The 27,573-nt window shown below is 48.0% G+C and overlaps 1 protein-coding gene across 1 annotated transcript in view; it reads left to right on the top strand.

Annotated features, from left to right (window-relative positions):
• The window catches only part of LOC144119656 (uncharacterized), a 591,617-nt gene extending 564,246 nt beyond the window's left edge, over nucleotides 1-27,371 (top strand). The window contains exons 13-22 of the mRNA XM_077652222.1: nucleotides 89-172; nucleotides 689-785; nucleotides 3,825-4,099; nucleotides 4,966-5,094; nucleotides 5,610-5,656; nucleotides 6,557-8,151; nucleotides 10,187-10,291; nucleotides 11,161-11,268; nucleotides 14,618-14,908; nucleotides 17,936-27,371. Of these exons, the coding sequence (XP_077508348.1) occupies nucleotides 89-172; nucleotides 689-785; nucleotides 3,825-4,099; nucleotides 4,966-5,094; nucleotides 5,610-5,656; nucleotides 6,557-8,151; nucleotides 10,187-10,291; nucleotides 11,161-11,268; nucleotides 14,618-14,908; nucleotides 17,936-19,396 (4,192 nt within the window). The 3' untranslated portion in view covers nucleotides 19,397-27,371. The remainder of the gene's footprint in view (nucleotides 1-88; nucleotides 173-688; nucleotides 786-3,824; nucleotides 4,100-4,965; nucleotides 5,095-5,609; nucleotides 5,657-6,556; nucleotides 8,152-10,186; nucleotides 10,292-11,160; nucleotides 11,269-14,617; nucleotides 14,909-17,935) is intronic.
• The last annotated feature ends 202 nt before the right edge of the window (nucleotides 27,372-27,573 follow it).

Raw genomic sequence — 27,573 nt, 5'->3', positions numbered from 1 at the left:
CATGACACAGTTTTCTACGCGAGTCTTAAAAGAACCCTCTGTCTTACGGATTTTTCTTAATTTGTGTTTGTGTGTGTTTCCTTCGCAGTGAAACTGGAAAAGTGCTCACTCAAATGAAGGCCGGTGATTTCTTCGGAGAAATCGGCATTTTAAATCTGGACGGATTTAACAGGTAAGATTTAGCTACACCCCTGTTTGTCTTCGCAATGATGCGGGACTGGCAAGCCCCCACTTTTTGAAAAGCAATATGCTGACGTATAGAACGCCGCAACCATTATATTGGAGGAGGCGCCATACCTAAGTTATTCCGGCTGTTCTCTCGCTGATAAGGAAGTTAATATTATCAGCTGTGGAAGTTATCCACAGATTACGCTTGAGGAGGACATGATTCATTCGGATACATTACGTAATCTAAAACCGGGCATTTGCAGTCTATTTGCTTTTCACTGCGCCTTTTAAGATTTTTCCAACAGTATCACATTGCCAAACCCAAACACAACTAGGTGTCCCTGTGAATTTTGGTATTTTTCCTCGAGCCTCCTTGACACCTTGGCTTCTTTACCCGAAGAGCTTACCACCTGTCTTATCCGCCTCAAGCTGATAGTACTCATCCTTCTCTTTCTCCGTCTTCTTTCTTCCTCTCTTTATCTTTTTCTTTTTCTTTTATCTGCCTCATGCACCGCCACAGGAGAACGGCTGACGTCCGCTCCGTAGGCTACTCGGAATTGTTCAGCCTCTCTAGGGAAGACGTTCTCTCTGCCATGAAGGACTATCCTGAAGCGGAGGTAACTACCTCTCTTTCCATCTTTGTCCCTTTTTTCACCGCGCTGACAGACCTTCTGTTCATCCAATCTATTTTCCTTTCTTTCTACTCTGTGTAGCCCCTACTGATCCTAACAGACTCGCGTGTTCACAGCGACGTAGAATCCTGGGTTTCTTCAAACTGTAACCAGATTTCTAAAATAAATGGAAAGCTCTGTGGGTTTACTCTGTTTAAAGCTACCGGCAAAATGTATTTAATACTATTTTATTACGTCCGTGAATTCTGCGCCATCGAACCGAGTGCACCAAAATTTCGCGGCCGTATTTCGTCAATAACTTTGCTATGCCAAAGGAGCCTAAAGCTTTTGGTGTGTCTGAAAACCTAGACTGTGTGAAATCATCCTCACCGTATACTAAGAGGGAAGATATGAAGAAGAAAAAAATGTTAGGACGGCGCAAAGGCAAGAAAGAAGTTGGCGATGGGTATTATGAGCGGAAAACTCGGCGTCAAAAAGAGGTTCTAGGTAGGAAAAAGCGATATATTTTCTGGGCACTCGTCGGGAGGACGATCTTCTTATTGGTATTTGCCGGCTTGGTAACTAATGGATGCGTTTGACTGCGAATTCATAGCGGCTTGAACACGGAGCACGAACATGTAAAGGCAGTGATCGTGGACTTGTACGGCAAGCAAAAGTTCAACGCTACTGGTTCAGATAATGAAATCTCGTGCACTGTGTTTGCTCAGCTATGTCGGGAACAGTAGCCCATTGTTACCGCGTTCTTTTCCTGGTGCGCTGATCTCTGCCGTGCTGTTCCGGCCGCAGCGTTCCGTTTTTTTAGGACCACCGTCACACCATGAGCATCGCGAAGTCTAAAGAGTGAAAATTACAATTCAGGTGATGCCTGACGTAGAGGGGAAGCGAGAGGGAAGGAGACGCTCATCCGCTGTGTTTCACCCTTGTTTGGCATGCACTATTATTGGAAGCCCTTACGTATTCTTATCGAGTATGCTTGGGCGAACGTCTAGGTATCTGAAGCAGCAACACTTAGCCCAGAAACTTAGAGAGTGCGTCGAAGTGCACATGAATATCAATCGCTCGCGGACCCCGTATTCGGCAAGCTTATCTTTCGATGCACGTTCTTGTCAACATATCTTACGCGAATAAAGTAAGCGCCAGCCCTTTCCGCCCCTTTAACTCCGTCCAATGAACGCTAATCCGTATATGAGAACTACGAGTAATACTGCAACAGCGGTTAGTCCCGTGGGGACTGCGCTGCCATAAACACTAACCCCTCAAATTTCAGCCGTTAGTTCCTTGGAGACTACAAAACGGGTGTCGATCAACCTCCCCACTGCCGAAACATTCGTCGCTAGAACTATAATTAATTTTATTTTTACTCATCCATAGATTATACTGTACCCTTGTAGGTGGTATAAATTTGTGATTGGTACGACACTTCCGGAAGTGAGGGAAGAGAACATCGTTGGGCCGCCTTTCACAGCGTCCTGTGCGCTGTTCTCACGGATATGACGCCGCTCCATCTGACTTTAGGCGCTTCCTAGACAGACCCTAGTTGCGGCGAGAGCAAGACAAAAGGAGGAATCAGATTAGGCAGACCGGGAAGAGGCCGTAAGTGTATTACCTTGTGGTTGAGGATCCTCACCGAGCACCTAAGGATTGGGGCCAACGCGAGGTAACAAGGATCCGGGAAGGTTATCGAGAACAGGCTCCGTACTCGAAAAGAACTCCTGTTACAACGAATCTCTTGGCACTGCGTAGGAGAAGAGCATTAACTGAATGGCGTTACCGCTATGAAGGCCAAGAAAAGAGCACTGGAAAGAGGGAGCGGAATGAGGAAATGTAGAAGAGGAACTGGGGCAATGCCGGGGGGGGGGGGGGGGGGGGGGGGGAAGGGGCTTCGAGAAAGAACCTGCTCAGGAGAAAAGGTCAGAACAGCAGATGTGGCAAGTAGAATGCAAGTGTAACAAGGCGCCAAATAGAAAGCAAAGACGAAAGGAAGAAGTCTGCTTCTTTAGCCGAAAGTTAAGCCGGCAAAAATAGCTGGAAGCCGAGGCACTTTAAAGGAAAGGTCAGAACACTGATCCGTAAAAAACTTTCTAGCAACACTGACATTACATAAGAAACTTCGCCGCTTACATGTGTACGACCTCCGTCAAGAGTTGTCGAGCTTGCAGTGTTGCCGCTGAGGCCTACAGTGCGGCTGTTATTGTACCCGGAGACCTCTGTATAGCTGAGTCGTAAGAAGACCTCTCGTCCTTGTTCTTTTGGAACTTGAGATCTCAAGAGCCCTAGAGTTGAGACACAGTTCTAACTTTGAATTACTGATTAATTCGCTCTCGCCCTACCAAAAGCTTGTCGGCCCGGTTAGCTCAGATGGTAGAGCGGCTGCTCCGGTGAAGCGGTGGTCCCGGGTTCGAACCCCTGAGCAGGACGAATTTTTCTTTAACTACGAAGTTGCTGAGAAAGCTGTATAGCTTTCCTGCGTAGCCATATGGCTGCGCTCAGGTGGATGTCGTTCAGTAATTACTCCCTTATTACAAATCTACTCCACCTTGGGGGATCCCCTAAACATTTGACCAACATTTGACCTTGGCTGTGTAGCGCCTTAGGAGCTGTGTTGCACGGTTCAACCGCACACACAGCAGCCTGGGACTCAAACCAAAGGCCCTACGTTATCACTCCTTTTTTCTCGCTCTCAACTTTCTATGTGGCTATCTCTAGCGACACTTTAGCCGACCAGCTAATGTTTGCTGAACACACCAAACAAGCATTACAACTGCGAAAATACTGAAAATAACAGATCATTATTGACATAAGGCTTCCCTCGTAACGACAACTAATAAACAAATTGTCCTGTTTTCTTATCTTTTATCCCTTTCAAGTTCTTGGGCCGGCAACTTTCAAAGGCGGTTACTACGCCTTCTCTTCTTTCGGAACCTTCTCCTCTCCCTGCGGTGTGTGAAATCAGCAATAGGGGTGACAATCGTGGTCGGGGTAGAGTGTGACTCCCTCCCTTTGCTCTTCTCGGCGCTTGCGCAGGAGATCCTGCAGGCGATGGGTCGGAAGCGGCTCATGGAGGCGCGCCTGGCGGCGTCCGTGAAGAAAGCGGACGACATCATCTCGCGAAGCACGGCTGGTGCTGGCGGCCACGGCCCCGTGGCCGCCGCCACGGCGACGGCTGCAGCCGGAGACGGCTCGGCCTCGCCCCAGGGCTCAGTGCACTCGAGAGGCCAGCGCTCCATGGACGCCATGCGAAGACTCCGCAAGGACGTCAAGAACCTCAGGCAGCTTCTCAGGAGCCGCACCAGCACCACGTAAGCGCCAGTGTCGTCTACGCGCCCCTTCGACACTTCCAGCTTGGCATGTCTAGGGAGATGTAGAAGGCTTCTGAGGAGGGTTCATAGGGTTAACGTCATCGATCGAGAGTGACACACGAGGTGAAAACAAAGGGATCGAGTCTCCTCCTTTCATCGCCATTCACGATACGAAGAAGTTTCAGCTATGAGGTGGCCGTGACCGATGCGAGGATATGGCAGTGGGGGATAACTGCCGCAGGCCCTTGTCCTTGCATCGACCTAAACTGACTGCGAATGACTATGAAGGATAATGTAGTAAAAAGAAGGCGGTTAGAGCACTCTGCAAGACGCGGTCGTTTTGCAGTAAGCGGGAGATGGCTGTTCTTGGGAGGAGCCTCTCATTTATTCGGGTATGGTGCAGTCAACCGAGAACCTAACTGTTTCTTTTCCCTAGAGTGCTTGAGTGATAAAGCACAACATGCGAGCCACACAGCAGCACGTTTCCTTTTGGATGTAGGCTCTGGTCGAGTAGGTGTTATTTACTACGTGTCATTCGTATATGCACCTGAAGAAAATGTTCTTTCATCTTAAACTCTTTCACCTCGTCACTTGGCGGTAAAGCGCTTTATTGGTAATTGATAGGAAGACACAGACGCGACCAAGCCGGCAGTAGCGTACGCACGTGTGCGCCATTTGCTCTAACAGCACGAAGTTCTGAGTAATGAGCATGCTCCCCCCCCCCCCCCCACACACACACATACACAGTCGTTTGTAATAACAATAAATTCTGTGTTGGCCCTCAAGTGAAGGCTATAATATTCACAAGTAATGAATAAATATTGTCGGCAAGTTATCTTTTTCTTGAATGTTCTGTCGTTTGGTAGCACCCAGAAACCACCGGACATCCAGCTGGAGATGGACCCCGTGCTGTCTTCCATGGATGACCACCAAGAGGACAGCGAGGCGGCGACTCCGTCGACACCAGTCACCAAGTCTTTACAGAAGTTGCTAAGGCGAGTTGCCCGTCTTCGCTGCACTTCTCATCACGCTTCACTGAGCAGGTCTCTTTTCGATGTTTTATGTGATCGCTGTATTGGGTGTGGCCACGTCCAAAGGACGGGATCATATTTTGAAAAATGTTCGGACTGGCCAAACTACGCTATGAGCAACTAGAAAACTGCAGGCGCTGTTGGGGGTCAACTAATTTTACAAGCACACAGGCGTAACTGTCTTTGCTGATGTTTAGCGGTACCCTGCGAAAAATATTGGAACCATAAAAGCAAGTACATCGAAAAAATACATATGTATAATACGGGTGTAGCGCAAGGAAACATGTGTTCTTTGCACTTACGGGTAGCGGTACTTCAGTGTAGTGAAAGTACCACAGGAGTATTTCCGAAGTTTCTCTATTTCTACAACGTAAATATTTTTCGCACAATCGGTAAAATCAGAATACTAAGTGAAAATATTGCCCGCAGAACCAATTAAGGTCCATTATATTGCATTTAATTTTTAACTACTTTTACAGGCGGTTTCACAGCCGCCAGGATTCGCAAGGTGGTCAAGCCCTGAAAGGTATGAAAGCCTGGCCTCCGGCGCCTACCTGTGCTATTCCACTCGATAAATGACTGTTCTCCACCTTTTGTTGTCCAGATATTGCTAATACAGCTGAAGTAACCTTTTTATCAAATCGTATTTTGGAACGAAGGCTATAGCCGCGCTTTTATTTAGTTATATCACTTACAGCAAAAGGCAATGGTTCAGGAGCGCTAGCCTCTCAGCCCTTGTGATCAATGGAAAGCCGCATTCAGTAATGCCTCTCTATAACGTATATCAATCAGTTTCCTCTTGAGAATGATTAAAATTACCACAGAATACGTGCCAACCACCCTTCACAGCCTCGGCTCTATACTGTTCAACGTATAGCAATTTAGACTTGCCTTATTATTTCCCTGTTATGCGTGCTTTTGAATGCGTGTGCCAAATTGGGCTGTATATAGTTGTCTAGTATAACCTCCGCCTTGAGCCGCAGCGGTGGCTCAGTGGTTATGGCGCTCGGCTGCTGACCCGAAAGACGCGGGTTCGATGTAGGCCGCGGCGGTCGAATTTCGATGGAGGCGAAATTCTAGAGGCCCGTGTACTGTGCGATGTCAGTGCACGTTAAAGAACCACAAGTGGTCAAAATTTCCGGAGCCCTCCACTACGACGTCCCTCATAGCCTGAGTCGCTTTGGGACGTTAAACCCCCATGAACCATAAACCATAACCTTCCGGCCCCTTAACCATTTCTCGTTATCCAAACTACCTATGATCCGCCAGCCGCAGATAAGGTGCTTAAAACCCCAGTTTTCTCCACCGGCTGTCATCCTTTCCTTCACTTTTGTTTTATTTTTATTTTATAAAAACCGCTACGACAACATGAAAGAGGTGATCAGTTTGTGTCGCAATCCACATCCCCCCATTTAACTCCTCGCAGGCCTCGTCACCAGCATATCATGCATCAAGGGCGAAGAAGAGCTGGCCGACCTCGCCAAGAGACCACCCGCGCTGAAAAATACGGGCCCATCCCTGACTCCAACGGCCAACCAGGAAACCAGCAGCTCCCCGGCGCAACCCATCGGCGCTGGGCTTCCACTGCTGACGCGCATCAAAATGCTCCGGGAAGCCGAGAAGGCCGCCAAATCTTCGGCCCCCGCCGAAACTCCTTCCAAGCCCTTCCACGCGACCAGCGACAGGGGTGGAGTGCACTCACGCCGCGAGCTGTACTCGCAGCAAGACCGCTCCCCTTCCCGTCTCGAACCGACGGCGCACTCCAGCTTGCTCGAGCGACGGAGGCTCTCGAGGCTGCAGGGAAGCGTCTCCTCGGAGGCGGCCGGCAGGTCGACGGACAAGGCCGCGGCAACTCCTCGCAAGAGCCTCGCCGACGCCTTGCACCGTCTCATGCCCGGCGACTCGTCAGCCAAGCAGACACCCACCGTCACGCTCCAGGTGCACCCACCGCCCAGCGACTCGGCCGCCGACGCTGTCTCCAACCAGAACATCCCCCTCCTCAAGAGGGTCCTCCTGCTGAAAGCCATGGAGGAGAAGAAGGAAAAAGAAACCAAACTCCAGACCACCGCGCCGCCCACCGCCTCCCTTTCGGTGGCCGCGGCGGACAAACCAAGTGCCTCAAGTAGTAGTGTTGTGTCCACAAAGCTCTCGCCACCACGACCAGACACGCTCTCCCTGAGCCCATCGGAGTCTACGTCGCCGCACGCTGCGACGGCGGCTCCCACGCAGGCGTCCTCCGCAACGCGAACCCAGCCGGCGCCTTCCGCGGCCGCCGGAGCGGGGACCAAGGCAGCTCCGAGGGCCCTGTCTCCCAAATTCGAGTTGGAGGACGAGGTGTTTCGCAGTCCCAGCCCCAAGTCGGAGCCGTGTGAGAGTAAACCGAGGCTAACTCATGACGGGGCCGGCGGTGTCCCCGCGGCGGACCGCAGGGGCAGCGCGTATAAAACGGCGGCAGTGACAAACGCCGCCGTACTAGACCCCCAAGTAAGCGTTTTCAGCATGTCCCAGCAAAGAACCGGCGGCGGCTTGGACACGCTAGAAGAGGCGCAGCACAGCTCTGCCGAATCGGGGAGTCTAGACATCCAGAAGGAGGCGCAGCAACACCAACCGCAGCAGCAGCCGCTGCAGCAACCGGACGTCACGGCGAGACTAGGACCGCCGCCCGGGCCGACGGCCTTTCCTCAGCAGTCTTTCAGGAGCAGGCTGTGGAGTAGGAATACCCTGGAAGGACACGCGGCGAGACGTAGCTTGCTGCAGAGAATGGAAGCCGTCGAGCTCGATTCGACGGATGCCGGCTCGTACCAGGCAGCGCCACGGAGGCCACCGCCGCCGTCGAGTCGAGCCCAGCCCAACGGCGGACCGGCCAGAGGTCGGATTCGCAAAGTGATCATTGAAGGGCCGTCGCCCGAGAACGGTCTGGAGCAGTGCCTTGTGTCGGAGCTGCTCACGCAGGAGGACGGCATTGAGCAGTACGTGGCCGCCGCCATGAAGCACATTAAGAGCGCCTTCAAGACTTACCTGGTGAGAGGTGCCGCGCATGCAGTACGTCTCTGTATGTGCCTTTAGTTTGCACATGTACTGTCGGCCGCGAAAGTTTGCAGGATCAGCGATGCATGGCGGAGCGAAGCAAAGCTGTATTGTGGCTCCATCTGCCGTCACAAAAGGCGGTGTCGGGGCTCCCTTGGGTACTGCCGAGGCAGGTTTACCATGAGCCCTGACACCATGCTCTGTGACGGCAGATGGCGCAGCGATGCAGTTATGCTTCGCTCCGCCACACATCGCAGATCACGCAAACTTTTGAGTCCGTCAGTACTAGGTTACGTATATTGACTTAGGGCTAGGAATTCATACCGCGCTGCACAGTACCCGCTTGTCGTCAGTTTTCTTGTGTTTTGAGAAATATCTACTCTCGTATACGCCATGATGAGAAAAAAGTGTACAAGAGCTGTACCTTACCGCTACTCACCTACGGGGCAGAAACTTGGAGGCAAACGAAAATGATTCAGCTTAAGTTAAGGACAGCACAGCGAGCCATGGAAAGGAAAATGATAGGTGTAACGTTAAGAGACCGGAAGCGGGTAGAGTGGGTAAGGGAACAAGCGCGTGTTAATGACATTCTAGTCGAAAGCAAGAGGAATAAATGGGCTTGGGCAGGGCATGTAATGTGAAGGCAAGATAACCACTGGTCCTTAAGGGTAACGGAGTGGATTCCAATAGAATGCAAGCGTAGCAGGGGGCGGCAGAAAGTTAGGTGGGGCATGCGGTGGGCGCAGCTGGCAAAGGATCGGATGAATTGGAGAGACATGGGAGAGGTCTTTGCCCTGCAGTGGGTGTAGTCAAGCTGATGATGATGACGTCATGATAGGCTGCTGAAATCGCAGATCGTACTGTTTTTTGCCATTAAAAACGTACTACTTTGTCGTCAATATTAGAGCATCAAACTCATTGCGGGCTCCAGTTCAATTGAGGAATTCATAACCATGGTCTGTCTTTAGAATAACTAGCTATTTCGCATGTTCCCACGTGTTTCGCCTACCGCTTTCCAACGCCACAACTGGATGAGCCGAAGTCGGCTTTCGGTAGACAATAAGAGCTTCTTTCTGAGAGTAAATTGGTTGTAGAACATTTCTTACAAATTACAAATAAGATTTACATGCGCTGACCAAGTCAACAAATGAAAGGCTTTCAGAACGCTTTCTTGACTACAATGAGGCAGACAATACGAGCAGGGCAAAATTTAAGGGCTTGTTTTGTGACGCTATGAGTGTGTGTAGATAAGTGGCATGCATCCTGCCGGGCAGTTCATTGTCCCGGTCATCTCTCACCAACTAACCTGAACGCATCGAAGACCTCGGAATTCAGGTCCGAACTAGATTGTATAGCAGTCTACGTATCTATATGGACCCAATGTTTTCTTATCCTCGACACCCTGGGCGAGAAGGCACCATTATTACTAAAGAGGAATGGAACCTTTAGACTGCTTTCGCTGGAAAAAGTAGAGGTCGTATATTGAAGTAACTACTTTCGTCAGCGTTAGCCACACTACATCATTCGCGGCGATGCCGAAACAAAGCCTATTGGTTCCCAACACTGAAGTATGGTACGTCAACGTACTCAGAAGCAAGCACGCAGCTTTCAGCTCAAGAAGCTGAGGTTGAGCTTCGGTCTCTGAAATAACGTTACGATACTCCCTGCGGCTCGTCGAACGAGTAGAAGCTGCAAGTGTCCTGTTAGAAACACAGCGGGAGTGCCTCCATTGTACGAAGCAAAGCAATTATTAAATTGCTTCGGAGAAAGCTTGCAAGAGACAGTTCTGTACATCAATTCATTCCCGAACACTAGGACATTCGTTTTACGCATTAAAAAAAAGTAAATCTTTTTTTAAGTATCAGGTAGTCTTCTTCTAAGCAGTCAGTGAGCGTGAGAAACGCTCGTGCAAGTAGTTCAGGTTCAGGCACTAACAGACTGTCGTGCACACGGATTGTAGAGTGTTGCGACGAACATACTGGCACAGTTCCTAATAAAACGTCTACTATTTTCTGTTTCTGTCAAACAGCACGAAACCCAAGATGAACTACGCAATAAGATAGCCCTTTTAGAAGACGACCTCAAGAGAAAAGATGCTGTGATATGTGACCTCCAAAGGAAGCTGCTCATCAGGGTAAGTACCGCAGTAAAAATGCGAATCTCGCGAATGCAACTATAGTTTATGAGGCAAATCTTGCGCCATATCTTGGAGCTTAACCTCGGCCACCTTGAATAAGATCTAACTTCTCGAGTAGCTGGTCGAGTTGGTTTGAATGAGCCATACGGTAACAGCGCAAAAGAGGAGAGAGAAAGAAAGAGGCAAGACAACACAGTGCTGCTAACAGCTGAATCCTTTATTCAGAAAGAACTTTCTAAGGCGACAGCCTTTATTGGCTGATCAGTGTGCGCAAGAACTGTCCGCAGGAAACGTGTGCAAGAAGTGTCCGCTCCGCCTGTCAATGGAATAAAATGAAAGGAAAGGTTTCAACGAGGCTTGGGATTCGAGCCCACGTGGGCAGAGCCCATGGATTAGCAGTCCATCGCCTTAACCACCCGTCCACTTAGCCCGACGAAGCGAGGGTGCTTTAGAAGGCATATGTCGTAACATGAAACCGGATATATCGAACACATCGGATATAACGAAGGTGCAGTATGTCGCAACTTGAAACCGGATTTAGCGTCACTTCGTCGTTTGTATGAATGGCTCAGGAAAGTGCAAATCTCTCGGCGATATCTGCTAAAACGTTTATAGACACTTTTTTTTTAACTTCTAGGAGTGTTCGTTACTTATGCTCGTTTCTGTCCGCAGCTTATAAAACAGCTCTTTCAGGATAAAGGACTCAGTTGTTAGTCAGCGCTGTGTAACTTTCCTTTGTCTAGGTCTGTCGAATGTCGCGCTGTTACAGCATGGCTAAGATGCTTAACTGATGATGCAGGCATACAATCCTCGGCGACAAGCGACTTATATGCTCTCGCTGTTTCTTGTCCGGCCTTTACCACCAGGAACAAGAACTGAGTCGCTTGGAGCGGGAAGTCAGCTACCTCGAAGAAGTGAGCAGTCTAAGCGACACCAGTTTGTCATGGTCAGACGAAGATGATCTCATGCTTACGGTAAGCTCAGTCCTTCGTGGCCAATCAGCAATCAATTTACTCAGACCTACAGTATATATTAACAGAGTATTTGTTCTAACAGGATTCAATTCAATATTTTGAACATCTCTTATTCTTACCTAAGTTGAAAGTTTATTCATGTAAAGTCGCCAACGAATGAAGCAAACTAATACATCTGTGAAAGTGTTGCTAAAGTTTGCGCCGTGATAAAGCGTAATTTTTTAAGGATCATTTGAATACGTAAGGTTAGCGACAACTCGCTCACATCTTTTATTTGAAATATTTTTGGCGCGAACATTCGAAGTAAGAATCACACCGTGCCAAATATGCCCAACATGGCGCTCTAAGTATTGTGCTTCAATCGTTGACGACTGTACACGAGCGGTTAAATGTTTATAGAATGCGGAATTTGCGAAACATCATAATTTCATAGTTGTCCTTTTGCTCGGTTTGGAACAAATATATGCCGCCTAATTGTGTCTGTGCGCATTGCACAGAGCACCATTAAACCTCAAACGAAATAAGCCTTGGCTGCAAACAGAATAAACTTTTTCGCTAAACTTGCGTTCTGCAAACATTTTGATTGCAAATGCACGTTTTCTGCGTTCCATTTCCATGCGGAACATTTCAACCAAAACATTCATTTTTTTTACAGTTCTGAGCGGAGTAGACATGCCGCAGTCAGTGTGAAACAGTTTATAACATGATCTTAAACTTCACTGAGCTTTTTTGATCACATCATGTACCTTGCATTTTCGGGGGACAACGCGTTGTCCATCATCTCACCAAGGTCACAATGCTAAAGGCAAGGCTAACCTCTGAACGCGCGCCTCAGACTAAACTTTTGTGCATGAAGAAATATTACAATGCATGACCTAATTTTTGTGTCCTTCACCTTGACCATAGATAGGAATTCACTATCACTTCACCCTCCCGAATGATTACACACCTTTACAGAAAATAACACGTGGGCATTCTTCGTTGCGTATATACATCAAGGGTTCTGTGTCTAACGAACCCACCTCTTAATTCGACAACCGAAACACAAGTTCCAAACGTCACAGGATTGAGTGCACGAAGGGGAACTCTTCACCTGTTCTGTACGAAGTCAGTGTACGCAAGGTTCACCGTTTCGTGTACAATGTACAAAAATGTGCGTGTACGGAGGCCTAAGTACCTTCACATATAATGTAAAAACTGAAAACAATGCCAGCTTCCAGTTTCATTCGCACTCAGCCATTTGTCTTTTGTCATCATTAGTTTCATTGGAGCCTTCATTAGAATCTTCATTAGAGCATTGGGCGTCTTAGAACTAAACTCAAATTCTGGATTCGCACATAGTCCATCAACGAAGAACGCTCACTGCAGATGTGCATGTGTCTAGAAAAGTCACATAGAAAAACACTTAAAGCTGCACGGTGTATTTCACTTTTGCACCGACTACTGCATCGTCACACCACAGTCTACAGTCACGCATTTTGATTGCCCCTTTACCCCAAGTAGAACAAGTGCGCATGCAAGCGCCGAGTGGTAAATTTGGCTCTGCAGGCTGTTCGTGATGGCAGTAATTAGACAAGCCATCATCTACGTCCATAAAAACACCCACCATTCCTTTTCTTGAACACAGCGTTTTGGCTATATTGAGAATCTGTAGACATTAATCCTTGCTTAATCTCTAAAGCTTTAAGTAAAGACAAAACTAAACTGTGAACTAACAAAATTTATGACCGAAGTGTATCAACTATGGATAGTGAGACTTTATCCTAGTTCAGCTCCTGAATATCAAAGAGTTTTAGACGTAATCTGGCCCTCTGCTCTTGCTTTCTGGTAATCTAGCGATACTTTCTGAAGCTCCTGGAAACCTAGATCCTTCAGACAGTGGGTCTTGCTCACTGTCTTAAGCCTCTACCTCACCAGAGACCAAACGTAGATCCTACCACGTGACTGGGCTATTGTTTTGGTCTCAAGTACGGAATAGCCTTGGAACATTAGTGACAGATAAACAGATAGGAAATTACTGACAAATAAACATCGGTGGATTTATTGACAAGTAAGATAAAAATAGCGTATCTCTCAAGCAATGCCACAGACAACAAAGTCTTAGCCCGTTGCGCTGCGTCAGTCACATTGATGACGTCTTTAATTTAGGGCTTGGATGACCTCGACTAAAATAGGTATAATTAAACGAACCCTGGAGCACAGTCCTCATTATCGGCCATCATCATGGGCTTCCGCAAGAACAAGATACAATGAAGGGTCTGAGGCGCTGCCCGCCCTATAAGCAAGCTTACCAACGCACTACCAAGAGCTCTACAGTTGGCGTTAGGATACATACGCACACTAGTTCGGGCGGTTAAAAAAAAACTAACAATGTGACTGTTCCTGCACAGAGAGAAGCCCAGAATAGAGAAGGAACGCAAGTAAGTGACATTCAGATATTCAGAGCAGTCGAATATCCAGATATTCAGAGTAGTAAATAAATTAGAGCACTACATGCCATGCTCACAGCAGACAACCGATGTTATTTTTAGCATGGCATTATAGACACGATGACTAAATACAAGGGTAATTACATACCAGTGCCTAAGACAAGGTTCATTTGTAGTCACTAGAATGGACCTTTGTCCGTATGTGTGCTCAGTCTAGTTGCTGCTGCTACTGCTCATGTCGATGATGATGCCGATGTTAATTACTTGTGACATAGAGGGAAAGAAAGGAAAAGTGGGCAAAAAAGCTCCTAAGGAAGTGGAGACACCAAATTTATCGGAGTGTGTTCTTGCTCTAGAATGATGCGTACGACATTAGTAAACATAGAGCACTGCGAGAAATTCGTCAGCGCTCAATATAATATTTGTACCTGAATTTCTTCCCTCTAGTTATAGTTTAGGTTTCAGTTGCTAGGCGATGGTTGCGACGTCACAATCGAGAATGAGAGCACGTGAGGCATGCGAAAACAGCAATATAAGCGCTACTTTGTCGTTTTAATTTATTTAAATTATTGCGCTAAACTGCTCCAGAAGTCGGAATGGAAGCAAGGGAACAAAGAGCCATTAGACTGCAGTTTTTAAGCCTCATGTGATCTGGCGCTAAATTGTCGTCGCAACCTTCTTTCGACTGCCGAAAGCAAAACCGAAACTATATGGAAGATTAATTTCGATTACAAATTAAACACTGAGCTTAGGCGAATTTCGCATGGCGATTCATGTTTACTAACGTCTTACGCAGCATTCTAAATCAGAAAAGCACTACGCAAGTTTTATATCTCTGCCCCTTTGAAAGTGTGTGAGCCCTGAAGCGGCAGCCTGTGCACTACCCCGAAACATCCCCACCTCCCACCTCCCCATGACAGAACGAGTCCGTGGATAGTGCACGAGCCGATCCCCTCCTCGAAGAGGAGGAGGAGGAAGAAGAGGAAGACGAAGCCGGTGGGGAACGGGGACGCCTGGCGGCCTCCGCCGGCAACAGCGCGCCCAGCGCCGCCGAGCACGTGTCAGCACGCGGAGGCCGGCCCTTCCTGTACTCTTGGCCCCGACCCAGCCTACCCAACGCGCGCTCGCACCACCGGCACCGCACGCCACACAGCTCGTCGTGGCATGAACCTTCACTCTCGGCACTGGCCTCCGACTCCGCACTGTGTGGGGTACGTGGTGGTGGGGCCGCCGCCGACCACCCGCGCCGCCACGCCGCTCACCTAATTCGTAGTCTGGGCGCACTCCGTGAGGAGAGAGGCTGTTCGCGTGAAAATCCTCCTGCTGCTTCTAGGCTAGCACTTCCAGGGTCTAGCTTCTTTTGTTTACTAACTGGCTGAACTTCTCTAATCAGCGCTAAATTACTCCCCTAAAAAGAAGCGATTAAAAATTAAACGACGGTATTTCCGCGACGAAAACAAAAAGAACACGAGAGAAGTAGATCGTCACCACGCATGAGCATTTAAGTTTTAATTCTCCACACAGGGTTACCAATCAAAACAATACAACGATGGTGACTAGTCAGGGGCCTGCAGCCTAAAAGAAAGCGGCCAGCCAGCTACCGCATGCGCGTTTTAATTCCGCCCTATACTGGTGTACGTACGGGAGTGATTAATCCCTTACTAAGCTTTCTTTCTCTTGGAGTGCGCCAATATTCCGCAGTGAAAGAAAAGAGAAAGGCTTGCCCTTCTTGTGTCGCCCTCACCCTCCAACCCTTGTGTCCTCGCAGCCTCTTAGTTCGCACATGGTAGAAGTCAAGCTAGATGATTCTGTTGCGGTCGCCATGTTTGCGTTATTCAGCTGCCGTGCTTCTTCAGTTCCTCAACTGTAATTATTTGGTGTAGAAGGAGTCGACGCGTGACCTTCCCATGTCAGGTGCAAATTGGGGCCGCGTTGGAGCGGCGGAACCATGTATTGCTGCCTTCTAACAAATGCCATCGGCCTGAGTCGACACCCTTTGCGAATCGGCCCCTCGCCTATCACTCATGTCACGTCGCAGCCAAGAATTTGGCAAGCGGCTCAAAAGCCAGTCGACCGAATTCGCCATTTATATCGCGGTCTGGCTGATTTCCTTCAGCCCGTACTCCACTGCGCTAAAAAACGGTATGCCGAGTTACCAGTACGGATACTCCGTTTCTGGTGCTGTGCCCCCTCACACACGCCATAGGTTTACGGGAATGCCCACTGGCACCGTGAACCACGCCGTTACCGAATTCCTGGTCTTCTATGACTCCTTTATGTGTGGCAGTGTATCACACACCGTTTGCTTCATGAACGAAGCCAGCTAAACCAAACAGGTATGAGTGCCAGTAAGCCTTAGAGGAAGATTCGATGGCGGACCACAAGAATGAAAACCACTTGTCCTCCATTTACTTTAAGCTGCAAGATTATCAGGATTAAAAGAGTCAAATTTTATCCAACCGAAAATCTGCATTCTAGATTTTGCTATAGCGGTTTGTCTTCTTTTTTAAGCCCTGAACAAACCATTATCTCGCTGCGAGATTTGTTCAGTAAGTTTTATCTGCTCCTCTGTAACCCTTACAGAGTAACGTAATTGAAAGATATCTCGTTGAAGCAAAAGTCTGTAATTTGCTATTTCCCAGAAGAGAAAGTGCATGGCAGCTTTTGGAGTATATATCAAAAAATGATGTTCTGCGAGAAATTGGGGACTCTATACTTAAAAATTAAGCGTAAGAACTTTTAATTCATCTTTTAATGAAAAGGCTATAGCCGATGATACATAACTTACTGAGCACCCCTGGCATATATACAGATCGAGGTCGACTATAACGATCCATCATTACGATGATCTGCCCGTCCCCTACACCCTCATTGCCTGCATGCCCTGCAACAAACGTGTACGTAGGCCTGGCGATCAGAAGCGCATTCCTAAATCTACGCCAAAGTAGTGTTCGCATTTTCCAAGTGCCCTCGTAGTGTAGATGTAGACTCGAAACCGCCTGCTTAGATAGCAGTCTTCATCAAGTCATTCCGAAATCAATCTTGAGCAAGTTGCTTCTTGACCGGACATAAAGCTGGTAAGTAACCGACGCTAGAATATATTTGGGCGCAGGTACTCTGTCAATATATCAGTTGGTTATCTTCTGTCTAATTACGACTAAAATTAATCTCCGTGAAAACCTGTGTGGATGTGGGCCCTCACAGCTATTCAGGGCATGGCATTGTTGTACCCTGTACAAAAGTAGGTAAACGTCCTAAACGCCTGAATATTTGGCCAGCGCTTCATATTGTCGCAAAAGACTGGAACGTTCTCTGCAATGTGTTCCTTCATAACTTTTCTTGCCTTCAGGATATGAACAAGGTTTCTCAGCCGTTCGTGCCTTATGCCATGAACGTGTACGAAACCAGCGTCATCGAGGATGCTTCAAGCACTTTTGATGCGCCCACAAAAATTTACACAGGGAATGTTTTGGTTAATCAGATGAAGTGAGCTGTTGGAATAAAGCATTCGTATATTGCCTGTAGTAAGATACAATTCAAGAACGAAGCGGCTTTTCCCGGTCAAAGTATCCCTTTCCAGCCAATGGCGTCGGGCGATTCGCATGACCCTGCTGGCGTGACAATGCATGGAGCAGCGTGACAATGCAGGGAGGGGACTATCCCCGACCATGGAAGAAGGGAATGTCCCTTTTCATCGGCCACTCCCTGCACTGTCGCTCTAACAGGCTCATCAGAATCAGCCGGCGCCATTGGCTGCAAGGGGATCCTTTGACTGGAAAAAGCCGCGTCGTTCTTGAATTGTATCCGACTATAGGCACGTTTGAGGAAACACTTCTAAATCATGGCAGGAAATAGACCGGTATTGTAATATGCAAAGAAGTTCGACGTCAGTCGCAGTATGACTGCTACTTCCAGTTTGTTACATTTCTCTGTAATCCTGTTCTTTTTTTACGCATTGCAGTTCGTCGTAGTAATGGTGCCTACGCTTCTTATTCCACTTCTTCTTCATACATGCTGCTTGATACACTAGCCAGCAGGTCTTGGAATACTTATCATTTAAAAGCGTCTCTGTAACATCACGTCGCTAACTAACCATTAAGTACCCACTTCATTCTCGCAAGTGCACAGTGATAAATGCAAACGGTCGGGTCCCTTTCAATTCTCGCGTAAGCTTTCAACCTCGCATCTAGCCGCAGCGCTTCGCCATTATTGATTCGTTGCCTTGCGTCCGACGGCAGGTCGCGGCTTCCAGGCTGAAGCCCGAAGACCTGTGGAAGCTGGAGTTCCCCGCCAGCCAGGACCATTCCAAGGCGACCAGCGTGGACCTGAGCCTGAGCATGAGCAAGATGAGCAGCGGAGGCAGCTGCACCACGCTTCCCGACCTCGCGGTGCCCTTCAGCCCACCCGTGAGGTCGGGCAGTGCCACGTCACCGCTACTCACCTACCCGCGACCCCCGACGTCGACCAACTCGGATGACTGGGAGGTCCAGATGCTGGTAGAAGAGTTCGAGAAGAAAGTTCAGGAGGAGCAACAGGGAGGCGGAAGCCGCCGTCACTCGAGCTACGATCCTCTGTCCTGGAGTCGAGCGCTCTCGATGAACCTGACGCACGGCGTCGATCCGCACGCGCGACACACGACCACCACCTCGTCGCCCTTCAGCTCCCAGGACGAGGGGCGAAGGCGGCGTCTGCGACGGAAGCACAGCCTCCGAGACGACCGTCTCCTGCGCAGCCTGGCCGCCGGGCGGCAGGCCGGCACCACGGCGACGGACTCCAGACCCAAGTTGACCCGGTTCGCCTCCCTGGACATGCCTCGGTACCACCGGCAGCAGAAGCTCCTGTTGCAGAACCACTACGGGGACGAACCCGGTGACGCTGGGGGATTTCCCGAGAGCAGCTCCAGCGACCACCTCAGGTCTAGCACGTCCCGAGCCGCGCTCAAGCGGCGCGCCTTCTGGCAGTCCAGGCAGCGCCACAACACCTTCTTCGCTGGGCAGCCGCTGGGAAACGACAAGCAGAAGCTTTTGGGTGCCTGGAGGAGCCTAGACGAAGAGTGCGAACCGGAGGACGACCACCTCCGACTCCAGGAGACCTCTTTCTCCAACGAGTGCCTCTGGCAACCTCCCCCTGCGTCGCCTCAGCGCGCGCAGACGACCATCACCACCAGCGGTGCAGGCAGCGCAGTGCTCAAAAAGCAGGCGTCCACATCTTCGGTGGCGTCCTTCTCGCACATGGCGGGTTGGCCATCCACGCCGTGCCTGCCCACCATCAAGGAAGACATCGGGCCGGGCGCTGCCGGCGGCGTCGGCTCGGCGCACCCCGACGCGGCCAGGGCGCCCCTCAAGCTCTCTTCCAGTGGCTCTCGGAGCTATAGCGAAAACTGCCTCGCCGAAGCGGACGTGGGCTCCTCGACGCCACAGCTGTCCCTAACGAGACGAAGCTCGTCGAGCGGCGCCGGAGGCACGTCGTCATCGGGATCCTCGACAGAGACGACGATACAGGAGGCGGTGTCGTCCAGCCCGCAACAAAAGCAGCAGCAGCAGCAACAATGCATTTCTTCTACGAGGACGACAGTGGCAATGACCGAGACGATCGCGAGATCGACGGGAGGACTGACGACCGTCTCAGCGGTGCAGGGCAAGGCAGACAGCGTAGCGATATCTATACCTGACACGGAACCCATCTGGAGTCTGCCCTAGTGCTATGAGAAAACACACACACAGTCTCACTATAGAGAGAGTATGTAGTGCCTTCCTCGGTTCGGCAATCACTCCTAGAGAACGCTAGTGGGAACTAGCACACATGCACGGCCTTTGACTGAGTGTGCTTGGTCGTTCAGAGTTAAGTGGTCCGGCGCATTGTTGTGTTTCTGCGTCTTGGTCGAGGTTTGGGTCTAGGTACGGGCGAGCTGAGTTATTTGTTGAAGCTGTCGTCGTCGTTATTATTTCCCTCGTGATTCGCAGCTTTGGTGGGCGTTGCAGGTTTCAGCGCAACGCTTTGGCAAGGCTCCGATGACCTTCTGCTTTAATACTGCTCTTTTCACTACCTGTGTGCATATGGGGGAAATGTTCAAGCCTGTACGAGATGGAGCGATTAACCCGAATGGACCATCTAGGCAATCTTTATAATCTAAGAAACTGTCTACTAGCTCAAGAGATTACATTGTGTGAAAGATTGCGCTTTGTGCCAGCTGCTGAGCTCAGCAAGCGTGTGTTGAATCTTTAGCTCTCTACCGTATGATGTCTCGCGGAATATTTTCAGAAAGCACAGGTTTACGCCGCGTTGAGCAGCTCGCTTTGAATGTACAGTACGCAGCTATATGCGAAGACGATTCTTGTCTGTCTGTTGCAGCGTAGTTCCAGACTATTCTCTGTTGAGGCGCACACACAGCGTGTTCAGCTTGCAGCCTTGGGGTATTTTTTTAATGATTATAACGCTGTCCCTTTCTTATCTAGTTCTGGCAGTTTATTTTGCAGGCATTGTTGTACATCTCAGCGTCACTATATTTACGTAGGCGGTGCTTCTAAGCAAAAACAATTTTAGTTGTCCGTTTTCCACGAAGACGTAAGCAAACTCTCTTGAGAACAACGCGTACTTTTGGTGTGCTTGCATGTGATAGACGTCCGGATGGTGTAACTCCACTTAGCATGCAGCCAGCTTTTCAATGGCGTCCTCTTGTACGCACCTGTGTTTAACGAGCTACTTGGGTGCTCCACATTAGGGCATAGGCGTCAGCTTAGAGCTAGATTTCATTCCAAGTTTGATGTGGCCAAGCTGGTGCGGTCGCTTTTAGTGCCGGCCGGCTGCAATCAAGGTTTTCGGCGTTTGTACAGGAATTACGAAACGCTACATGTTGCATAGCGTTGTGAAGATGTTGCGTCAGTGCTTCGTCTTCTCAAGCAGCAGGAACGGCACACCTCTGGCCTCTAGACATCTGTAGAGCAATCGTCTGAGCTCTTTAAAACATAAAACACAGGCAACGAGTGTTCTGTCCACGCACTGAAGGTGTTCCGTGCTAGTCAGTGCCACAGCGTTTGACTGCGTTTGGTGATACCGAGTCGAAAAGCATTTGTAAATCTTATATCTTGCTACCTAATGAACGCACCGTCAGCAAATCGAATGATAAGTGGTCGCCTATTTGGATCGAGATTGCGTTAATGACGCTTGCCACCATGTTTCGTGATCGTGTATCTCCCGGTGCGGTAGCACTGGTAAAGCGCCTCTGAGGCCGTTGCAATGTCTCTCTCTCTCTCTCTCTTCTTCTGTCACTCCTAGATTTACTTATATTTCGCCGATTCACCAGGGTTGACGGACAGCTTCATGACCCCTCCCTGCGGCGTTGTGTTATCAAAGAGCGACGCCACAACGTTTCATCGAGTTAACGATTAGTCGTCGAATACCTGGAGGCGCCATTTCTCTAAAAGAATTAACTGCATCAGTAACGAAATGCTGTTCAATAAGCTAAGGGGCTTAAATTTTCCGAATATTTAACTGAGGGTAAGTGAAACGACCGGCTGACCAAACAAGGGCATTTCCCAGTCAAGCTGCTTTAGCAGCAGCTTTTTGCGGCTGTGCACTAAATGGCTTGGAAGGAAACCCACTTGGGACGTGCAGTCGGGGAGAAAAGTCTCTGGACCGCGTGCGCCTTGACGAAACCGATAGCTCTATTATTGGCTCCCGGCTGGAGATCACAACTGTCAAGGCGATCCGTATGGGCTTTAATTGCGGCACAAGCAGTCCAGAAACTTTTGTCCCCGACTGTACCTCAGAGAGCGCAATCTGACTTGAAGCAGTTACATGCCAGTACATTGCACTTTCACTTATCTGCGTTGATTTACACGGCCATAGCAGCCTCCTGGAAGCCGCGTCCACTCATCGCAGGTGCAACTTTCTTTAACCGTACAAGTATAGCGTCGTGAAGGAGCGCAGCGAAGAAACGTTGGGCATCGTGCTTTGGTATTTCGTGTCTGTGTGCATAGTTGAATAGCGAGTGTAAACATAACCTCCGTCACAACGTGTATTAGCCGCGGCCGAGTGCTCCCGAATAAAGCTTAGGATCACTTTAGAGTCACCACAAGTACAAAACGTGCATGTGAAGTTCGGTTCACCTGTCTTTTGCATGCAGACACTCTCCTCCACCCCATTCTCGGTGCTAGGCTTCTTACTTTTTCCTTGTTTCTGGTGAGTCGTTATCAGTCTTGCTTTTGCTGCGTTGTGCAGATCATACGTGTGCTAGTGGCGATGCTTAAAACTTTATTTCTTTATATTTACTTCTGCAGCTTTCAAGCATAGGCATCTTGGCACATAACTACTTGTTGTCTTGACCATTCTTTTTGTAGCGATGGAAGTATAGATGCCAGCCATAGTGAGATTTAAAAATAAAAATACGTATAGTAGATAGTGTGTCGCTCTCCCTGAAACGCTAAAATCAGACAAGGTCAGCGCAGCTGTGAAATTTATGGAGCAAAAAAAAAGGTGCTATTTATTCCTTTTTTTTTTAAATTGAGCTGCCATTTACTGAAGAATTATCGATCTACGTAATGCCGGCACTACGACAGGGTGTGTGGTTGAGCACAGTTAGAAGGCCCGAGTGTTGATGATGTGCATTTGATCAACACAAGGTTCGAACCTGGTGTCTCTTATTGAATGATGCAGAGGTAAAGGGGAGATATATTCCTACTTGCAGACATTTAGTTTAGGCAATGAAGTGTATAAAATAGTAGCCTTCAATAGCATATGCAAAAGTAAAACTAAAAAAAACGCAAAGTAAGGCAACCCCTAGGTTTCTTACCAGCGGCTCCTTCCATAACTTGGGAACAAAAAAAATGACAGTATGTTATCTTCGCTTATGTTTCGCCCTCAGTCCTATTCGGCGCCGGCAAAACTATGAACCAGCGTAATTTCATAAGCCCCTGTTAATCAATACATATTTCCTTGCAGTCGATCAAAAGTCCGTACTTCGCCCAATATAGTTCACCCCATTTTCGCTGAGATCAATAGCATTGAAAATCAAGGCTGCCTGTCGTAAGACCTAGTTTGTGAGTCCAGGGTGAACTTCTACCTCCTGTTCCTGTCACAAAAATGAGTTGACAGAACATTCTGTACTGAGGGTGAGCTATATATAAGTTAATGCGTCACGGACCTGAACCGAAGCTCGCGCATTTTTTTCATCTGCGCTGCCATATCCTTCCTTCGTATTTTTTTAATGCTGGCTAGCCTTAGCAGCCGTACAAAAGAACCCGGAGCTGTGCTGAGGCAATTAAACGAGTAAACATCGCTAAAAAATACTCACCCTGACTTTATTATTTTTTTACTTCGTCGTACACGGTATTTCTTTCATAGAAAGAGCGACGTCACGTTAGAGTGTGCAGGAAAAAAAACAGAGCGTAGACTATCGTCTGTACGTAGCTGGTTGTGCGTGTCAAGGCGTCCCCCTCGCGGTTCCTCCGTAAACGCCTGCTTGTAGCTGTGTGACGTAGACAGTGTGTCTGTACGTGGCGTGGCCTGAGTACGGTCTTTCAGGAGCGTCGGTGTGTTACGTCGCGTTGTGTCGTCAAAGAAGTTGTATTTGTCCTTGCCTGTGCCGTCGTATATGTGTGAATCCACGCGTAATAACCAGCCGTGGGTGCTACAGTGAATTCGGAGCCCACGAGCCTTGACCAAAAAAAAGGAGTGTTCCCCACCAGTGCAGGCCTGATTCACACGTACGTGCATCAAGTTCATGTGAAAGTTACTAGCAACGACGTACCGAGATCTCGCGGCTCACTCTGTTTATTCGCTTCCTGGCTATTAGCTCCTTGCTTTATTAACGTGGTGCTTCAGTTGTACAGCCATGGACTAGCTTACCTAAAATGACGGAACGACCGACTGGTGGCTCCCTCTGGGCACGAGAAAACGAACTGATAACGGCACTAGAATGCAGACAAGCACGCCTCGGTCAGCGTAACAGGTACCTAATGAACCGAAGGTCATGCCTTTGTTGCAGTTTGTAACGTTTCTACGGTTAATCGCTCAACTATTTCTACAATCGCACTTTTTATTGTGTTTTTGCTACTGTTGATTAGCTCCGCAAATGTGTTCTCCCAAGCGCTATCACCACGGAGTCATTCCACTTGAAATGATACTATGCCAGCGCCTTCGTATCGACGTTATTGCTGCTGTTGGTTCGCATTCTCATGGTTGCACGGAGCCACTGATGTAATGCGGCCATCGTTTTGTCATTTCAGGCCAGCTCGTCCATACTTCAACAGTGGGACGGCGGTAGTTTTCTCTGCCTGGAATCAGTTATATGGCAGAAAATCAGGGGCGTACCGTCAGTAAAAATAATTTTCTGCCAATTATGACACATGGACATATTAAGAATGTTATGATTTTTCTGTTTATGACCTACTATGTCTATAACCGCTGATAACTATTAACATTTAGTGCTGAATATCCTGAAAAGACAGAGATTTCCGCATAAGGATGGCGTATTCGCATGAAAGCCTAAGAAGCTATCAGGCATAACTTTCTGATGACGTATTTACTTCTTTATTTTCCCGAAAAATTGCGGGGGACGGTAAATAATTATTCGGAACGGTTTACATTCAATTATGTACGTGTGAATTTCGACTGCATACAGTTCTGACCCGTCCGTCATCCCTGGCTAATCGCGATTGTCTCCTCTGCAATGTTTGTATTGTCCTTAAGCCGTAAGGAAAATTTCCGTAGACAGTGCATAATCAATCTTTAGAGCGTGTATGGACAGTGTGTTGAAAGTTTTGCAAGGGTGTGCAGGAGAAAGAGAGAGAGAGAGAGAATGAAAACGAACTCCCGCGACCTTGAGGTTAAAACTGTAACCTGCAGTAGGCAAGCTAAAGCTAGAGTCCTCGCGTTTTAACACGCTTCACTTATTATACAACCCTACTTGTTTTAAACCCAAGCGGACAGACATGTGGGCGCAATACTTCCCGCTCATGGGGCTTCTCAATGTGCAGCGATAACTAAATCAGATCTGGACAGTCTGAAGTCGCTTTGAAAGCAAGTACACGAAGTGCACTTGCATGCAAGCGCAGGCGTAGACAAGGCAAGCTGCAATGCAGCCGTGCTCTAGAACGCAAATTCGTTGCGCGCGGCCGGAATGCATGCGGCGCAGTAATACGTATTCTCACTTGAGCCGAAGCGTCGTGTTTTCTTTTTCGAACAAGATATATTGCAGATTTGTGTGCGTGAAACCCATTACTTCATTGATAATCCCTTTGTTGCGTTCTCCATTCGAAGTGGAAATGCAGCCCCTACTGTTACGCGGACAAGTATTACGATTCCTAGTCCATAGACGCTTTGCGAGGTTATTGCTGCGAACCTAGTTTAAGCAGTGGCATCGCGAATGCATTGACGGATCGGAATCACGAGGTCGACAGACACTATCCTAAAATATTAAACTACATACCTAAAATTCTAAAGGTCACATATTGTGGCTGGTCCTGTGTTGGAACATATGGATCCGAACAGCTGAGAGAGCATCAGGTCATAATGTGCCCATCGCGGCATTTGTAAGGCGGCAACCTGAAAACCACGTCTGGATTTAGCAGGCACATCACCAGCTTTCTGTGCGTTTGGGAGCCTGTGTTGCGTACCTCGATCCAATGAATACCTAACATAACGGATAACTTTTCATTCTCGCGTCATTATAAGCTGGCAGTCGATTTTTTTTTTCTCCCTGACAAAATAAAATGTGAAATATCTAACGTCACAAAATAATTCGCGTACCTCGTCAGCCTCACAAAGTCCGAGCTCATATAGATGATGATGCGAGTCAGTTGAAAAGAATGCTTACGTGCTGTATTGTTGTGTAGAAGTTTTTTTTTATTCCTGTACCGCTGCTGGTAGCCTGTACATAGAGTTAGTCGCACACAGCATGGCATTGTCGCAGACCTTGTTTCCAAGCGCATTAGTTCTGTGCAAGCAAAACATGGCGGTCTACGATACAGAGCCTTCCAAGTTGTTCGGTAAGCCGCTCTCGGAGCGCAGCTGGTTAAAGACGGTGGTAAGCGAATATGTGTGCAGTTAAGGCAATAACCACCACCACGACGGAGCAGTTTCATGCAGTGTTTCTCATAGCCTCCATTGTGTGAAACATGTCTACCCGTTCGCGAACAATCAAATGCGTGTAAGATGTTATGTCAAGACATTAAACCTTGCTTGCAACTCGGCGCCCATATACAAAAGGCGTCCATGAATGACGTGTGTCGTAAAAAAAAAATAACCACCAGTTTATGAATATGTGTCATGTGCTGATAAACAGCTGTTCTTCCTGCCCGTATTTAAACGAGACAAAATATATTGTGTGCATAGCCTTTTCCTACAAAATTACACTTTCAGAGGATGTCCTGCAGGTTTTGTCCAGCGGTGGGTTCTTCTCGTTTAATTAATTATGATCATGATGATCAGGATGCGTTAAGGAGAAAAAAATGGTTCTCTGTACTATTCGCATTTTGTGCAGGGGTTATAACGACGAGTCACCCTCTGCATTCGTCAGTGCAGGTGATCAATAAACTGATAAACGATTCACAATAAACCCGTATCCGTTGTAAGTGCAGTAACGACGCACTGGGCGGTACATTAGCTTCAGTGCGAGGTGAAACTGATCTCAAGCGTTCTTACGGCAATACCTCAGATATCATTACGTCTTGCATCACGGCACGAGTTCATTTAAAAATTTAGCTAAAAAAAAGGCTTACTCGAATGTGGACCACTTTCGACCACTTATACATTTGAAAACGGCAACTTAATCGCACCATCTGTCGTATTCATGCAGTCCCTTTGTTTCTTTCTCATTATTTTCTTTTTGTAATTTCACTGCAGTTCATTTTACCTAAATATCAGATAATAAAGATAAACAAAAAATGCTAAGTAAGTTCCGGCTTCGTTTTGAGTGGTCGAAGTCATCGAGCAGCTCCAAAGACTGCTCGCTAAGAAACCGTTGCAGGCAAGCTGATAATGCTAAAGTATATACATATATATCCTGTACAGTTGAGGCATGTGTTTCGCACCATCTGTTGGCTTCGCATAGCGTTTATTTTTCTAGAAGAGCTTTAAAAACTCGTTGCGGCGTTTTTTTGACGCTAGAGTAGTAATTCTGCATTACAGTCGCAATTCGCCGCTTTATTTGCCGCCATTTTGTTTTTGCTTACTGTTTAAAGATACAAGTGCACGTCATCAACACTCACATCCAGTGCCTTCATTCAAATACACACGAAACACACGAACACAAAAAAAAGACGAGATAAAAAAGAAGAGAATAGTTTGGTGTTTTGGGCCGAACGGTTCTGAACAGTGTTCACCGCGAGGTGTATTACCGCGAAAAAAAAAAAAACCGTGTGCAATAGCCGAGTGACTGCGAACCGAGGAAGGCAGTAAATAATACTTCTTTCATTTTACTTTACATCTCGCTTTCATTTTTTTTTTCTCCCGCTCTCTACCACGTGCACTTGGCGCGGCTCTCTAGCATTTTCTCCAGTTTCAGTTAACGGGAGAAAATAAGGGAAAGGAGGAGAGAACAGACATGCTAACGTTACACGCGCGACGCTATTTCATTTCTTTTGCCAAGACAGCGCTGCAATAGAAGGCGTGATAGAATGTATGTATTTTCAAAAGTCTTTAACAAATCAATTTTTCTCACACAAAATATTGAGAAAAAAAACAGCATCGGTGTCCGAGTCTCTTTCTTGCAATCCCCTGCCGCTCTGTACGAAGGGTGGTTCTTTAAGCGGGGCCTTTTGTAGCGGACGTAACATCTCCCCGCTGTTGCTTCTTCTGAAGGTAAGTTTTGTTATGCTTACTGTGTCATGCGTCTGTGTTGTTTCTTCGAGTTTGCGGAGGACTGGCGGGGAATAAT

The sequence above is a fragment of the Amblyomma americanum genome, chromosome 2, assembly GCF_052857255.1.
Source record: "Amblyomma americanum isolate KBUSLIRL-KWMA chromosome 2, ASM5285725v1, whole genome shotgun sequence".
In the NCBI taxonomy this organism is placed as follows: domain Eukaryota; kingdom Metazoa; phylum Arthropoda; class Arachnida; order Ixodida; family Ixodidae; genus Amblyomma; species Amblyomma americanum.
This window is presented reverse-complemented; position numbering and strand designations above follow the sequence as displayed.